This window comes from Pelecanus crispus, chromosome 4 (assembly GCF_030463565.1).
Source record: "Pelecanus crispus isolate bPelCri1 chromosome 4, bPelCri1.pri, whole genome shotgun sequence".
In the NCBI taxonomy this organism is placed as follows: domain Eukaryota; kingdom Metazoa; phylum Chordata; class Aves; order Pelecaniformes; family Pelecanidae; genus Pelecanus; species Pelecanus crispus.
Window position 1 is genome coordinate 44,101,960 of NC_134646.1, and position 13,185 is coordinate 44,115,144.

At 40.9% G+C, this 13,185-nt stretch overlaps 2 protein-coding genes across 3 annotated transcripts in view; one reads left to right on the forward strand and one right to left on the reverse strand.

Annotated features, from left to right (window-relative positions):
* Positions 1-11,060, reverse strand: part of NEK1 (NIMA related kinase 1) — a 49,940-nt gene extending 38,880 nt beyond the window's left edge. Inside the window, exons 1-9 of the mRNA XM_009485290.2 lie at positions 10,977-11,060; positions 9,166-9,314; positions 8,993-9,089; positions 6,862-6,959; positions 5,235-5,318; positions 4,716-4,783; positions 4,509-4,595; positions 3,387-3,441; positions 1,940-2,140 (exon numbers count right to left, since the gene is read on the reverse strand). Of these exons, the coding sequence (XP_009483565.1) occupies positions 1,940-2,140; positions 3,387-3,441; positions 4,509-4,595; positions 4,716-4,783; positions 5,235-5,318; positions 6,862-6,959; positions 8,993-9,089; positions 9,166-9,282 (807 nt within the window). The 5' untranslated portion in view covers positions 9,283-9,314; positions 10,977-11,060. The remainder of the gene's footprint in view (positions 1-1,939; positions 2,141-3,386; positions 3,442-4,508; positions 4,596-4,715; positions 4,784-5,234; positions 5,319-6,861; positions 6,960-8,992; positions 9,090-9,165; positions 9,315-10,976) is intronic.
* A 785-nt stretch (positions 11,061-11,845) lies between these two features.
* Positions 11,846-13,185, forward strand: part of CLCN3 (chloride voltage-gated channel 3) — a 75,162-nt gene continuing 73,822 nt past the window's right edge. For both annotated transcript variants that reach the window (XM_075709132.1, XM_075709133.1), the window contains exon 1: positions 11,846-11,887. The gene's annotated coding sequence lies outside the window, so the exon portion shown is untranslated. The remainder of the gene's footprint in view (positions 11,888-13,185) is intronic.

Sequence of the window (13,185 nt, forward strand, 5' to 3'; positions counted from 1 at the left end):
CCAATACAGAATATTCAAAGGATGGAAGCTGCAAAGGTATTTTTTACAATAGTAGAGCTACTTTCAGACAGATAACGGCCATGCTACAGACCATTTTCTAGAGACAGAGCATGTCAGGAATGCATTAGTTCGCGTTCTGACAACTGACAGCAATGTTAACTGAATAGATGCTAAACCACAAGGTTTTAAGGAATAGTCTTTTTAGAATCTTGAACTATCCAGATTATTTTGATTTGCTTAGAGGCTACCAGTCAGTTATGATGGATGCTAAGGAGTTAAAACTGAAAAATAAACAAGAGCCAAAGCGCAGAACTTAGGACACTGCACACGATGGCAGAGAATCTTTTTTTAACCTGTACAGTCTGTCATCAAATGATTCTGTAAGCAAAAAATCACACATGAGAATCATCTCCTACTAATGGTATTTCAGTGATCTTGAAGCTTTTATTTGGGTGGTAAGCTGTAACAACTGAAGTGTGGTGTTTCCATGATAACACAGCTACTGACAGAAAAGAAACATCACTCTTCAGTACCTTTCAAAAAGCCTTTTTTGATTTTTTTCCCAAATTGATGCTAATTCAGATCCACTTTTTACTGTAACTTAGTAACTATGAAAATTAAGAAAGAATTTAGTGAAACCTGGAAGACTCTTTTCCTGTCATTAAAGAGCAGGATTTCAGCAATAGCTGCAATGCATTGAAGATGGTAACTGTGGAAGACCTCTTACGCTTAGACTAAGCAAAGCACGGGACAACAGCATTAGCCATGGATGGAACTGAAAGCAAATATGCATTACAGCTGTGTCACAGAATGACCACCTCTGGCTGAATACGGATGTACCAGGGATTGATACAGTTGGTAAAAGGTGCTTTCTGGGTGTGGGGTTTTGTTCTTTTTAAGATCAGGCAGCATCTGCAAGTTGAACATTTTAGTGATTCAGTTGGAAAAAATGTGTGCAAGTGTTCACACTCAATCTAGGAGAAATTAGCATCATCAGCTGGTAGTAGTCTATGACTAACTATACTTTGCCCGACTAACCCCAAATAAAAATTTCATACCCATTCTAGCTACTGGAAAAAAAATCATATCAAACTATTACTGCTGTAAAAGTTAACTTACCTGTAAAGACTTCTGAATCTTACTTTTCATTGGGACTTTAATCTGAACTATTGTTAGTTGAAAGCCTGTTTCATATACAATTGAAATTACAATTATATATGGCCTTCTCCTGAAATTTCTTTAGTTGTGAGTTAGAATCCACTAGAATGCTTTACACTTAGTGAGGTCTCCTTTTGTATCCATTTCCTCCATGTCCTTTCTCTGTCTATATTTATTTACCTCGTATCAGTACTATTATTCACTTGTTAATCTTGATCTCTCTTGATTAGATTTAAGGACATCAATAGATGTCAAATGATATCAGCAGATTCTAAACCGAATAGTGAGCAACTTTTTCTAGGTTATATACACATACATGTAAACATCAAGAAATTTAAAGATTAGTTTACTGAGCAATATTTCACAGAACATGCTTTCAAGCCACTCCAAATTCCAAACAAAAAATGGACTGAAGAAATAATGATAAAGAAATGATGCTGAAGTCACTGACAGCAGCATTTTATGGAAAAAAAAAAAAAGTGTATCTGAACAAATTAACATCTCACTCATAATTCCTCTCTATATAGAAAACCACACAAAACAATGCACTTTAAATGCCAATTTAAATTTGTTTGTGGAAACTACCAAATACTAAGTAATCTGAGATTGTTCTTTACAGTTCATAGTAAAACTCTTTTTTCCCTCAAATGAAAGTGTCTCTAGAAAAGCTCTAGGGAATACCATTACTCCAATTTCTCATGTTGTATATTGACATTAGAATAAACAAGTGAAAAGTCCTATGATGTTTTTAGCAAAATTAGAATTAAAACTAACTCCATACCTGTGGCGTGAGGAATTTTTCAACCCGTTTGGCTATAAAGTTTTTCTCCAATATGGCGTTTACTGACGGTCTATTCCTAGGATTCCTTTTAAATAACTGTGACAGCAGATTACGTAGGTCATAGGAGTAATGCACAGAAACAGGAGGAAAAGGTCCAGAGATTATCTTCAGTACCAAATTCTTCATGTTACCAGCTTCAAACTATATCACACAAGAAAGAAAACAGTTACTACATACTGCTTACTGTCTGTCCACATGTAAGGCTGCATATAAAGATGAAGAGGAGAAGAAAAAAACCAATACACCTTCCCTTGCCTCAACACACCAAAACAAATTTTCAAGGCCATCAACAGTTTACATCAGCAGTTTAAAATAATCTGCTGCCAAGTATTCTGACTATAAATACATCGTAATACAGATATTTCATACTATAGAGATACAAGTTTTGCTAACAAATAATTATTTCCCTCCAGATCTAGACTGACAATGATATATAATTAAGGATAAAATTATTTTGTAATTATCTGCTTGATCTCCTCTCCCAAACACTCTGAACCATCACATGCCCTCTGCCCTTTTTAGCAAAGCCACATTTCAAATGAAAGAATATAAAGCATTCACACTCATTCAGTGTAAAATCCAAAGGAATGCTTAGACTTCAGCTTAAGCTCAGGAAGCAGAGAATACTTTTGTGCAATAAAAAGAAAACAGTACATATCACCCAGCTCATAGGAAACAACCTATTGCCATCAACTTTGGCAACATTGTCAGTGTTGCTGCCACAGAAAAGACCACATAGTAAGAAATTACAAAAGCTTGAAATGAAATTAAATCCTTACCCCTGAAATTTTTCTTCTGATTTTCATGTTTTAATCTTTTTTTCTTTTAATAAAAATAACTATTAAAAAAAACCCAACCAAAACCACAAAACAAGACAGAAAAAAAATGTTTTTTCTTCCCTTCCTAACTGGAAAATGGATGATAAAGATGTATTCTTCAAAACACCACACACACAAAGAAAATGGCAACTCTTTCACCTTGGGAGTTTTTTCTAAGAACTTTTTCTGTTGTAAACAGACATGCATTAATCCATCTGCACAAAAGCCAACAGTCCAAATTCAGGCTTTCAGCGAAAATGTCAAGTTCTTGGAAAGGAAGGAACACTATTCACAGTATCATTTGTTCACAGCACACAACAATTTTTTCAGCTAACATGGCTCACTAAAAACCTACACTGAAAACAAAATATAGTTTCTGGAGAGATTGGCATGAACCAAAACACAGATGGAAAATGTTGGTCAGTATATAGAGGGTATTCAAATGTTGAAGGTAATTTTAAACGGTTACCATGAAAGCCTTCATCAACTGAAACACATACACATAACATCAGGAAAAATCCCTGTTTGAAAGCACTATTCTTTTAAAGAAACAAGAAGTTTTTACCTACCGCGTGTTTAAGTGTGCACATTTCATAGAGAACACAACCAAGGGCCCAGATATCACTAAATCAAAGAGAACATACTTAAGAATTAGTTCCAAGTATAACATTGCCATGTAACTTATATCTGTGAAGTCTATCTTTGAAAAGGAAAAGGTTGTCTTTTGAGTATGCACAAGCTCCCTTGTATCTCCCACCGCCCCCCAAACCACAAAACAAAAAAAAAGAATTCAACGACATAAAATAAGGCCAACCTGAAAACCAGTTGGGGTTATTTTGGCTCCAGATTTTATTTAGACCTTTTCATCTGAACCATCACAATCGGAGAAATCAGACAAAATATGGACAAAGGCTTGCTTTCTTTAAATGCATACATTTGCCCACAAAAACCGAAACAAAAGCCACCACCCAGTTCAGCAAATACAATTGTTAAAGTCAATTTACTCTGTTTAACACTGACTTACCCTACCCTCACTCATTATAGGAGTACAGAATTTGGTTAGAATACCACTGGATAATAAGTCCCACGTAGGAGAAATTAAGGGACAAGGAACTGCAATAATTTTTATCTTTTAAGAAACCAAGTGAAATTAGTATAAGGCAGTCACAGCAATGGATGCAGCAGCTTAGTAAGCGTAAGACTAACTTGATAGTGATCATGTTAATTACATTAGAGATGCTGTTACCAGATACAGCCTACTGCCAGGACAGCAAACACATAAGCAAAGTATCTGTATGACTTTGTTATCTTTAGCAAGCAGAGCCACCTAGCTATGCATGTGCTTAGAGAATCCAACTACTATGTGTGTGATTTCATTCTTAACACGGTTTCACATTCATACTGCATAAATTAAGGGAGTACAACTAGTGTGTAAATAGGCAAAAGTAGAGCCATAATTAAGAACACAGCTAGATCTAGAACTTAGAGCATTAAGCTAAGTCATCTCTGCATCACATTGCTTTGTACTGCACAGACCTACCAAGGTCCCACTTGAGCAGTCAGACTCAGTACCTTCCTGGGTAAGAGATGAACTAACAGCTGTTCGCCATCATATGACTATGATTTTTGATTTCTCAAGAACTCACTTTCTTCTCATTAGCAAAAATATTTAATAAAATGCTTATTAGTACCTTTTATTGTTGTAAGGTTTGTTCTGACATATTTCAGGTGATAAATAGTATGGCGTTCCTATGCAAGTGCGAGCCAACTCGGCAGTACTACGAAAAATATAAGAATGAATGTTAACTAGTTAACTCACATGAAGTGCACAGATTGTGTTTTCCTAGATCAAAGCGATTTAGATGAAGTCAGAGAAAACAGCATCAAAAAGGAGTTACCTGTTAAGAACTCTGGCGATCCCAAAATCTCCCAGCTGTATTGTTCCATCTTTGGTTAAAAATATATTCTTGATATAGAAATGTTAAGAAGTCTGTTAATTAAAACATTCATACAATTGCACACTTTTTGTTCTCAACATGTTTTGGGAAGAATAAAGTTTTCTACCATTCAATCACGCTGAAGTCACTAGCAGTAGTGTTACTGACTACTATGAAACACCAGACTTATTCTAGTCATGAAACTAAGGAAAACACTATTACACATTCTAAAATATAACCTCTTCTGTCCTTGCACATAAATATATGAGTAATACTCAAGTAGCTTCATCAAATAGCCTCATCTGTTTGTACAAATATCATATAAAACTCCCCCAGGCAATTCTGAAGGAAGAAGTGTTTCCAGAATTAGAAGTGTTTATGTAAAAAGAGTATTTTCCATAATTTGCCAACTTGCAGTAGGAAGATATGAGTGTAATCACTTTGGAAGTAAATTCAGTTAGAAACTTATTACCGACATACCTGTGACTTTATGTCCCGATGCAGGATTTTTCTGTCATGTATGTGTTTTAGTGCTAAACAGATTTGTACAAACCAATCCAGAATCTATGCATAAAAGAGAATGCAACATCAGCATTGTTATTTATCTGAAAGCTTCCCCAGTTATGTAACTGAATATATTATCAAATCAGTTTTATAACTCAAGATTTTACCTTCTTCCCACAAACCTGTCTTCATTTATACCGTAGAATAATTAAAAACATAACAGTACTGTGACTATAATGCAAACATTTTAATGAAAGATGCGTATTACCCAAATTAGATACTAAGCCTGAGACTACTAGTTTTGTTACATACTATAAAGCTAACAAAAGTATGCAATATGAATTTGATTGGCTAAAATGTTTAAGACATGGAACTTGCATCTTAAAGACTGTACTTTTGCTGTAACCAATACAGTAAGTCTTCTTGCAGTCACTTAATCAACCAAGAGTCCTAAAAAGCCATACTGATGTTTACAGAAGCACTTAATTTATCATCCAGTAATTTTATGTATTTTACCTTAAAAATGAAATATTGTACAAAGCAGATTTCAATGAGAAAAGCAACAAATATATAACTAGAAGATCATAAACAAGCCAACACCACCCATATTTTTGTAAATTTGTAAAAATCACAATATGAAAAGGGACTAACAGCAAGAACTTTTCCATGTGAATAGTGGTTTCACATCCCCAACTTAGAGGTACGTACATGTCAAAATTACAGTATAACACAAGGTGTAATTTTTACTTTTCCACTTTAAGTTCTTCTTGTAAAAGTTAGAAAAAATTAGAAAAAGGAAAAGTTTTACAAATTATATCCAAAATGTTTCATGATTACTCTATCCTAAATACCATCAATACACCTAATACACTACTAAGCCTTTCCAACCACAGGTAAACTGAGATCCTACTGGATGCAGACGGAAAAGCATAGAAACAACTTATAAACAAGGAAACACGTCAGTGCTAATCAAACAATTGAATCCTAAATAATCTGTTTTCACTTAATTTAATCAAATCTGTACATAAAGTCCTCTCATTTATTCCAGATTCTCCCACAGTAAAAATGACTTTATAACCAGTATCATGGAAAAAGAAAATCTGCTGGTATACTTCCAATACAATATTTTTTTTTTCTAATGGAAAAATAAACTTTTGAGTGACATAAACATCATATTTCTGTATCTCACATTATTATATTTACAAAGTATGTTATTTTATACTTCTGATAAATATTTTTAAACCTTTGAAATGATTTTATTTTTAAAGATATAATGGCACAGGATTTTTGTTTTGTAATACTGATTTTCATTTATGTCGTCCTTCAGTATTTTTCATTTCTCAGATATGGTTTACTTTGCAAGAGATTCCACTTTTTTTAAAGCATCTTACACATACAGACAAAACCCCAGTTAACATACCCAGGATTTCCAGCTACATTTTCCTTTTTTTTTTTTTTTCCACAGATACTACCGTGACTGATGGCAATAAGAATCACAATTTGAGAACCTCCTTTTAGATTAAGTCACCATATCTACCAAAATAATTTAAAACTCGTGAAAAAGTACCATGCAACAAAAACTATAGCAGCAGTTTGCTGTTACCTGATCTTCCGAGAATAAGATTCCTTTCTGGGCATTTATTTTTTTAAATAGGTCTCCTCCTTCACAGTAATCCATCACTATGTAGAGGCAGCCATTTTCTGTAAAGTAAAACACAAAGTATTTGAAAAAGAACAAGAAGACCCATCTTTAACATAACTTTCTGAATATCTTCATTGCAGTCACAGAAAAAGCAACAAAAAAATTACCCTTTTCACATGCAGCTTCAGATATCATTTATTAGTCCTTTCTTGAAACTTCAAGCAAAAATGTTTTTATTATTTTTAGTTTCACAACATAAGTTTCCCATTTCTGGTAACATCGGACTATTTTGATATGGAGAGAAAAAAATGACATCTGCTGAACCAATGCCTCAAAATGGGGTTCAAAACCACTATGAAATTAAAGGTGTCACTTTGGTTTTATATTGCATTCATATTCTCCAACCTGCTTTCAAACATCCTATAGATCCCTTACCCTAAAAATAGAGATCTTAAGTTCTAATTCAGGCAGTTGCCTCTATTTGCCTAATTCTTTCTTGGAGTTTTACCTGGACAAGGTATTACTCACACTAAGTGCAAGAACGTGACAATCATCAGCTCTCATACCAGACATACAGTTCATTTCAGAGACTGAAGAACAGTAATAAAACTTCCAGCAGGCAACAACAGAGGGAAACAATTATTTTCTCATTTTTGAATGAAATTTGGGGAGACTTCCAAAAATCCTATGCAAGCTTCCACTAGGAATTATGAACATATATAATACATCTCGTACAAAGTTACAGTTTTGTTCCCCAATGCAATCTTGTCCAGTTACTGATGAAAAAAAGATCAGGCAGAAGCAAATTGCAAGTTACCAAAAACACAAGAACTACACCACCCACATATTAAGCATGATTTGGAGAACAGCTGAATAAATGCATAAAATCAATCACATGCTGCTCAAAAGAAAAACTCTTCTTTTATGAAATAGTTAGTCATAGCACTTAAAAACCTCTAAATTAGAGTCAAAATTAATCAAATCATCTAAGTCGCTTAAATTTCACTCCTGCAGAATGCTTCGTCTTTCAAAACATCAAACCCAGGATTCTTCTGTTGTGCTTGCAGCTGTTTGTACCTTGGTTAAGCTTTATAATCAGTATTATTTTAAAAGATGATCCTAGGAGTCTGAATTTCTTGCAGACCCATTGCTAAAATAATTCTCTTTCATAAACCAAATCAGTATGTTCAAAGTCAATGTGCTTTGGCAATAAAAATGCAACATGAACTCTTGTGAACTACAGATTACAGGATCTACCTTGTAAGAAGAAAAAAAGAAAAAAAGCAGTCTTCAAGAACAGGGCTCTATTACAGAGAAGACAGAAGTGTGGATTTATAAATCAGAAGACTGGCTGTGCAATATGACTATGGCAGAAAATTCTAATTTAATGAATAGAAAAAAATAAAAGCCCCCAATCAAAAGACATATGAAAGTCAGCAGAAAGGAAGGAAAGGAGAAGAGAGCAGTGTTCCTAAACAGTATCTCAAAAAATATTTAGTTTTTATTTTAACCTATACGATAGGCTCTTGGAATCTTTCAAGTGTTCCGCTCATTTCCCAAGACATTCACTGTGAGAACAATGTGAATTATATTTCTCCTTCCTTCATAGCTTGATGAAACAAACAGTCCCATCTATTTTTCCAGCTCTGAAAGCAATGATATGATTGCAATTACTGAAGACTGCATTTTAAGACAATAGACTTTGAGATAAAATTGCTCTTCCTAGGTTATCAATATCCCACTCTAGCCCATACTCATATTGGATACACACAAGTATTCGAGGAGACTTACATTCTGGAGAAACAACAGAACATAACCCTTTAATTTAAGCACCAACAAAAATTTATGCATGCAAGGAAGAGTCAGGAATATTTCTGTTTAATTGTTGCATTTTTTTTTAAATTACTATTACTTTTAAATGTGCAGGGGAATTGTAAAAAAGTGCCACCAAAAAGAACTGCAGCAAGTAATAAAAGTATGAAAAAGACTGATTAAAGAGAGAAAACACACTGACTTTTAACCGACATGCAGTAAGTAGTGTACAGTCACTTACTAACATTACTTCAGGTTCTACTGTATTAATTAACCTTACCTTCAAATGACTCCCTATACAGGACAATATTTGGATGTTTCATGTTGGCCAACACAGCAACTTCTCTCCTTGATTCTTCTCTCTCCTTATTTGACATCTTCAGAAAGAAAATAATGATTTTTGAGAACAGGAATACAAAAAAAATGGATCAGTAATGAATTACAATCACTCACCTTAGAGATGTTTATTTCTTTAATAACATACTGTTGGCCATTTTCTTTAGCTTTGACAAGAATTGCTTTCCCAAAGGATCCTTCTCCAATCTTTCGCACCTTAATATATTTATCCATAGTTATCTTCTTAAGGCATCCTTACTCAAGTACTAGGCAAAAAAAACCATAAAACAGATTTAGTTAGCCATACTTAGTCATCTAGCCTGCCAGGTCATTTTACTTTTTTTTTTTTTTTAACTCAAAATGTCAACCCATTTGTCTCCCCAGTTGCATCACATGCTTTGTAGCTTTTCTGTAAATCATCTACTCTTAGTCTCAATTCTATCTTGGTATAGTTGGTTCACTTGGTGTAGAAAAAGGGCTGCATTGCCAAAATTGGTTTAATCTTTCATCTTGACAGACAGTATAAAAAAACAGGATGCATTTTATGTTTAAATACAGCAAGTAGTCAGTGCCACAACTTCTGATTCAGCTAGCATGCAAACATCATATAGAGCTATAGCTCCTGGTTAACAATCTTTCATTCAACTTTACTTGGAAGAACTACGATAGTAGGGGGGAAAAAAAAATCCTACATGTTTCTTAAGAAGCACTAAATCCAGTATTTTGGAATAGCCAAAAATAGACTGTACTAAAGAGATCCCCATCAAGTTTAAAATTGTTATTCAATATAGAAAGGTCTGCCTTAATTCTGACTGAAATCTTTGATAATTTATTTTTCCATGTAGTACAGAAAATAAATTCATTACAAAATGGTGCAAATCAGTATTTTTAATGTACTACCCAACCACTTAGACTATGTTTTGAGATTAAACAGATTACTCAGCTGAATGTTGATGGTGTTTAAGGTTCTATATCAAAAAACACTTTGGTAAAAATAAGACACTAGTGAGCTGCATGTGGAAGGTATAGCAATATAGAGAAACATCAGAACAGGAAAGAGAATTGGCAAAACAAAGACCAAGGTGATAAACATCAAAACAAATTCAAGGTGGACTAAAAGGTCATCTTTTCTGCAGCAGAAAGAACCTCCATGCCCCGAGGAAGTTGCTGTAAGCTGAAAAAGACAAAAGGTTCCTAAGCTTTTCTGCATCCAAGCCTCACTTGAGAACACCAACAGCATTTGTGCTTTGCTGCACGCAGCTTCCTTCCAACAGGAGACCCTATTAGCTTAGATCCATACTTCACACACATCTCATGTGAGGCTCTTCTCCCTGATTTGGGATCACTTTTTGTCACAGAATTACCACGCACCAGACACAGATGCTGCTAAAGAGTCTCAGGAAGATGAAGGACCCATATCATGGAAGCAGGCTAAAATGAATAAGCTTAATTAGCATAGCAAGACAAAACACAAGAGAACTGAAGTAATCTCTTCAGTAAAATAGGAAATGGGGAAACAAGCAGGACTAAGGATAACCACCAGGAAAGAAAGAAGTGAGAATGACAGGCCTGCAATGTCTTGGTGGTATTTTTTGCCTTGAAGCATAGAAAGATAGCTTAGTGTGAAGTTGCATTTCAAAAAATTAAGACTCGGTAATAACATCAATATTCTCTTTTGAGCAATGGTAAAACATAGCAGGTGGGACACAATTTCACATGGCTTTACTGAGTTCTCTTCCTACCCCTGCTTTGTTGATGAAACAAGCTATGCTGTACTACAGCTAAACCAGCTGCATTAGGCATAGCTTAAGGCCCCTACTACATGGTGTCCTGTACAAATATAAACAATCAATAAGCAGCCTGTGGCTGAGTACAGTTCAGTCAAAGAGGGGATATAATTTTGTACAAGTTAGATGCCTTAATTTTACCCGTGGCGTGGGAAATACGAGTCTTGAGAAAGGACCTCAGCGCTAACAAGGCGTTGGCTTTTCAAGCCCTGGGTAAAAAGTCATTTTATCCATCACGGGCACGCACCAAAGCGGCTTGCGCGCCGGGCCACAAGTCACACCCCGAGACCGACCGACCGACCGCTGGGCGCGGAGGTGGTGAGGCGACAAACCCGAACCGCACGGCCAGGCCACGACCAGGCGGACACACACAGCAGCACCGCGCAGCGCCCGCCAGCCCCAGCACGGCGGCAGGGGAGGCCCCCAGGGGAGGCCCCCAGGCCAGGCGCTGGGCTGGGCTGGGCTGGGCCGGGCCGGGCCGGGCCGCGCTCCTCAGCCGGCCCCACCAGGCCGCCACCCCCGCACAGCCGGGGCACGACCGGCGCCAGGGGGAGAGACTCGACCGGGGAGGGGGACCCCCTCTCCCCCCGGGGCGACTGAGAGAAAAAACCTGCCGCGAACCCGGCCCCGCCCGCCCCATCCCCACCCCGGCCCCGGCCCCGGCCCCGGCCCTACCTCCCGGCTGCGCCCGCCGCTGCCACGGCCGCTCCACCCCGCCTCGCGCCCGCCGCGGGCCCGCCCCCTCAGCCCCTATTGGCGGGCCCGCCCAGCGGCTCAGCGCCCATTGGGCGGCGCCTGCCAAGGCGGGGCAGCAAGGCCGCCGGATCGCCTTTCCCGCGTTAGCGGTGCGTCACCCGGGTAACGCACGGCCCGGCGCCACGTGACGGCCAGGGGCGGGGCTCCGGCGGCGGGCTTCCGGCGGCAGCGCGGGCTCGCCGCGGTTACTTGCGTTGAGAGGGGAGAGGGAAAAAAAAACCAACCCAAAATGAAACAGCTATAAATCTTTCACCAACCAACCATGACCCGCAAGACCGCGCAGCCTGACACCGGCGGTAGGTGACTTCCCAGGGCCCTTCCCTGGGCGGGATTTGTAGGGGGAAGCGTGTCCCGGCGGGGCTGTGCCCAAAACTTCCTCGGGAGGGTCCGGCTGCCCGCGGCGGCTGGCTCCGAGGTGGGATCTGCGGCTCCTCTACTCCCTAGTCAAAAGCGCACGTTAATGGCATCTCCGAGTAAAGGCTTGCGATGCACAGTGCTCTTTTTCAGCCTTGCTCGGATCGTCTCGGTCCATCATCCTGCAGGCACGCCACAGAGCACGGCTCAGGCTGGTTAGCCTTTTACAGACGCGGACCTGCGGGCATTTCATCATTTTTCCTCGGAAAAAACCCCGCCTAAGCTGCCACGATGTTTTGCTGGAACCTCTAGTCTGTCGATGTACGCTAAGTAAACTCCCGGCTGGCCTCCGGATCTCGGCAGGCTCTGAAGCGCCTCGGCGCGCTGGCAGTACCCGGGAGCCGCGCTCCATCCGCGGAGAAGCGGCATTTTTAAGCCCTGAAGGCCCCTACAGCCAGAGCGCGCACGGCCCCTCACACCTGGCCGCGTCCTGGTTTAGCCCGAAGAGCCAGACGGTGCTGCCGCGTCCCCCGCCCCCTCCTTTACCTGGCACACCGCTTTCGCCCCCGTTCTGAAGCACGGGGATTTCCGGCTCCCCCGTTACCGCCCGCTCTGCGCAGCGCCCAGCTGTGACCCGACACCAAACCCCCCCCCCGCCGGGCCCCCACAGAAAAGGCGCGGGGCACGGGGCGCGGCCAGGGCCGGCGGCCCCGCCCCGCCGGGCGCGCGCCTAACGGCCGCCCCCCTCAGCGGCCGCCGTGCAGCCACGCCCCTGCGCGCGGCGGCGGCGGGGGGACGGGGGGGGGGACGGGGGCGGGTGACCACGGACCGGAAGTAGCCGCGGTGACGCTGCCTCCGGCGGCGCGCGTGCGTGGCAGGAAGCCCCGCCCCCCCAGGCCGAGGGGGCGGGGCCGGCTGGCGGAGCCACCGAGGCGGCCGGGGGCCGAGCCGCTCTCCGCGGCGTCTCCGCCGCCTTGCCGCCACCCCGCCCCGCCGCCGCAGGAGGATGAGCCAGCGCCTCCCCGGGGAGCAGCAGGCGGCGCCTCCCGGACAGGTAGGGGCGGGGCTCGGCTTGCCTCCCTCCCCCCCTCCCTCCCTCCCCTCGGTGGAGGGCCACGGTGCGGGACGGCCGCCGCGGCACCGCGGCGCGACAGGAGGGGCCGCGGGCGGGCAGCTCGGTCCTGCCCGCTGGCGTCGGAGCGAGCGAGGCCGAGGTGGCGGCTGCGGCCCGCCCGCGGCG